A 4371-nucleotide genomic window follows, 5' to 3' on the forward strand; every position below is an offset into this window, starting at 1 on the left:
AAGAAGTAAAAAAAAAGTTTGCCTCTCTGGAGACTGCAAATTGCTCCCAAAAAATACAAAGAGGAGATTCTATTAATTACTTAGGATATAAGATAGAGCTATAAAAAATTAGACCCCAAAAGGTACAGCTAAGGTGAGCTCAATTGTAGACTCAGCGATTTTCAAAAATTGTTAGGAAGCATTTCCAACTAACTGGGTATCATGGGAATACCCAAAGATGGACTACAAAATTTGGCTAATACTCTAAAAGGGGACAAAGAATTAAATAGTCCAAGAGAATTATCAGCCGAAGCTAAGAAGGAATTGGCTCTAGTAGAAAAGACAATTCGAGAAGCACATGTGGATCGTGTGGATCCAGAACTTAAATTCATTCTGGTCATACTTCCCTCCAGACACTTCCCCACAGGTATTTGATGCAGAGGGAAGATATTATATTGGAATGGATATTTCTACCATGTAAACTGAGTAAGAAGTTAAAGACTTACATAGAAAAGATCTCTGATTTGATTCAAAAAGGTAAATTAAGACTATGCCAGTTGACAGGAATGGACCTAGCAGAAATTGTAGTACCTTTAACTAATGAGGTAATTTCCTCACTATAGAAAGATAATGAATACTGGCAGAGAGTCTGCAGTAACTTTTGGGGAGATTTTTTTTTTTTTCAGCTTGTAGGAACTTTATTTTCCTTCCACCTTTTATCCCTTTGCTCAGGTGTCTGCAGAGGAGCTCAGGACCACTCAGTGGTGGCTCCAACCCACTCGGTGGCCTGCGCTGTAGGAGCTGCGGACCAGTCCTCAGTGGCTGGCTGGGCACTCCAGTCTTCAGTAGGAAACTGCTGGATGGGTACAGAGGGCACCTGTACACCCTCAGACCAGTCTGCCACCTCTGGCTGAGCAGCAGTGAACTCAGGAGCTGGTGCAGTCCATTCACCCTGGAATTCCTCCTTGGTCACAGCCTTCTCAGCAGCGGCCTGTTCCTCCTTCTCAATCTCCTCTGGGTCTCTGTAGAAGTAAAGATCAGGCATAACTTCCCATGGGTGCTCACGGGAGATAGTGCCACGCATGCGGAGTACTTCCCGGGCCAGCATCCACCACATCAGACCCACTGAGTGCGCTCCCTTATTGTTGCATGGGATGGCAATGTCCACATAGCGCAGAGGAGAGTCTGTGTTACACAGCGCAATGGTGGGCAGGTTGACATAAGACGCCTCTGTGAGGGGCTGGTGGTCAGCTCTGGGATCAGTCACCACTAGAAGCCGCGGCTCCCTGAAGGCTGCTTGGATCTGGTTAGTGAAGGTCCCAGGGGTGAAGCGGCCAGCAATCGGAGTGGCTCCAGTGGCGGCAGCAAACTTCAGCACAGCTCGCTGCCCAGTGTTCCTGGAGGAGATGACGCTGACATCAGCAGGGTTCTCAATGGCAACAATAGCACGGGCTGCAAGCAACAGCTTCTCCCAGGTCCTCTTCAGATTTATGATGTAGATACCATCACTTTTCCTTTTGTAGATGTACTGCTCCATCTGAAAGTCAAGGTTGGTGCCACCTAAGTGGGTTCCTGCAGCAAGGAATTTGAGGACATCCTCCTCCTTCATCTGCAGGACATCAAGGGCTCCGGACATTGTGTAAGTTTCCCTTTAAGTTACGACGGGAATCAAGAACAATGCCGTATGGACCCATCCCAGAGTAGCGCGGAAAGCACTTTTGGGGAGATTTTAACAACCATTATCCCAAAAGCAAGAGAACAAAATTCACACAGATGACTGAATGAGTCCTTCCTCATGTTGTATGACAAAAGCCAATTTCTGGAGTCCTCACATTCTATACTGATGCAAATAAATCAGGGAAAGCAGGATACAAATCAGGAGACTTAAGTAAAGTGGTACAAAGTCCATACAACTCTGTACAAAAGGCAGAACTGTACTGATATATCACATATCAGAGCCCATACAAGTCTTCCAGGATCTCTAGCACAAAGTAATGATAAGATTGATCAATTACTAATAGGTAATATGCTAGAAGCCTCAGAATTTCATAAGAAACACCATGTAAAAAGCAAAGGGTTGAAGAAGGATTTCTCCATCACTTGGCAACAAGCCAAGGATATTATAAAAATAAATATCCTACTTGTTACTTCTATAAACAAACTCCATTACTTGCAGGGAGCAATCCAAAAGGTATACAAAGAAATGAAATTTAGCAGATAGATGTGTTTCATTCTGCAGAATTTGGAAGATTAAAGTATGTACACCATTGACACCTATTCAGGATTTCAGTGGGCAACTCCTATGAGTTCTGAAAAGGCTGATTTTGTGATTACACACCCATTAGAAATTATGACCATCTTGGGAATACCCGTACAAATTAAGACAGACAATGCCTCAGCATGTCTCCAATAAAAAGAGACAGTTTTTTTGTGTATTACAATATAAAGCATGTTACAGGTATACCATACAATCCCACAGGCCAAGCAGTTATAGAAAGATCCAACTGAACTTTAAAGGATATGTGAAATAAACAGCAACAGGTAACAATGTCTCCTAGAAATAGATTGCATAGTGCTTTATTAACCTTGAATTTTCTCAGTGCTGATGAGAAAGGAACAATAGCTGCAAAGAGACATTGGACGACATACAAAACTTCTGACCTAAATAAACCGGTTTATTTCAAAGATGTGTTGACCTCGGAATGGAAACCAGGATATGTCCTACATTGGGGAAGCAGTTTTGCTTTTGTTTCTGCAGAAGAAGAAAAGCTATGGATACCAAAAAAATTAATAAAAATTCGATTTGAAAAAAGAAACCCCTTGATGAGGAGAAGTAAAAGCTCATCCACCAATGTGACATCTCTACAAGATTTGTAAGAAAAATTTAACAAATAAGGGTTGGGATAGGGTTCTGTTTTTGTCTTTCCAGGATAATAGAAATACCCATCTTCCAGAAATCATAAGGCCTTGGATATCTAGACATCTACAGCAGAAGGAAAGAATCTATTGGTTCCAATCTACACAGAGTAAAAATCTCACTGCCTAACATCTATATCTCTTTAACTCTAGAAAAGCTATGGTTCTGATTCAATTATGTACCAAGCTGGCTTTGGAGTCAAAATTGGCTCACTCCTTCTCTAAACCCAAGCATATTGCTAAAAGAAAAGGTTGAGAGATTCTTCTGTCTCATATCAGAAGAGCCATCTGATGTGGGACAGAAGAAAACCAATAAAAAGGGATCATTGTCTTCAAGATTCTAATTCTCTCCATGCTTATTCTTTGATTTCTCGGAATACTTTCTTACGTGTCATGTCATCTTTACATCCAACTTTCCATTTTGATATTAATAATGTTCAAGTTTTTCACAGTAAAAAGTAAGCAATCTCTGAAGTCTCCAGAAGGAAGATGGGGTCCCACAACAACAACTCTACCCAGTCCAGAATGATGCCGTGGTACTCATCATCATACTATACCTCTAGCCAGAACCTCAGACAATCTTACGCATTACTCTGAGACTGGCTGCAGAATCTACAGTTAGTCCAACTGAGACTTAACTATCTGAGATTTCTTACAGAACCCCACAGAGATACCATCGCCTCCTTAACAGCAAGAAGCAATTCTAAGAAAACAATGCCCTTTCCCCCAAAGGTTTCATGTTTCTGAGGGTTATGGATAATAGTTATGGGGTTGGAAGAAAACATTGGACTCAGTATTTCCCTTAAGGAAAGATAAAAAGGGGAATGGATAGGTATAGGAAATTAAGGTAGATTATTGTATATACTAGTAAACTTAGTAAAATATCAGCCTTAGATAAATTGCACTGTTATGAATTATTGTATATTGATACAAATGTAAACTATTTTTATATTCTTATTCCAGATAATTTGTATATTGATACAAATACAGAACCATATTTGTTGTAATGTACATATATTTCTACTCTTATTTGAAATGTTTTGTATATTAACACAAATGTAAAATTATATTTGTCATACTGTATGTATGTTCTACCTCTGTTTAGGATATTTGGTATATTGATATATGTTTAGGATTATTGTCATATTGCATATTGTACTATACATTCCTACCTCTGCTTTAGCTATTTTGTGTATTGTCACAATTTTGAGGTCATTGTCTTTTTACTGTACATTTGCTTACAGACTGTTTACCCTGTTTACATGAAGCCTCAGTCATTAGGTTATCTAGATAGATAAGACTTATAGATTTATAGTCACCTATGCTTGTCATCTCTATAGTTATGTTAGTTAGGTTCTCCAGACTTACAAAAACATATGTCAGATGGATAGGTAATCTTCAAACACTTTATAGACCTGGAGAATATGGCATTTAAATGTTTTGATAACTTGGAATTCTGTTAACATGAGACACAAT

General features: G+C 39.6%; 1 protein-coding gene across 1 annotated transcript; it reads right to left on the reverse strand.

The window, feature by feature from the left end:
* Window positions 1-668: 668 nt before the first annotated feature.
* LOC128110650 (40S ribosomal protein SA) lies at window positions 669-1676 on the reverse strand. The gene has a single exon (XM_052738293.1). The coding sequence runs from the start codon at window positions 1613-1615 to the stop codon at window positions 728-730; it is 888 nt and encodes a 295-aa protein (XP_052594253.1). The 5' UTR covers window positions 1616-1676; the 3' UTR covers window positions 669-727.
* Window positions 1677-4371: the final 2695 nt, after the last annotated feature.

The sequence above is a fragment of the Peromyscus californicus genome, unplaced genomic scaffold, assembly GCF_007827085.1.
Source record: "Peromyscus californicus insignis strain IS unplaced genomic scaffold, ASM782708v3 Scaffold_15__1_contigs__length_86483966, whole genome shotgun sequence".
Classification (NCBI taxonomy): domain Eukaryota; kingdom Metazoa; phylum Chordata; class Mammalia; order Rodentia; family Cricetidae; genus Peromyscus; species Peromyscus californicus.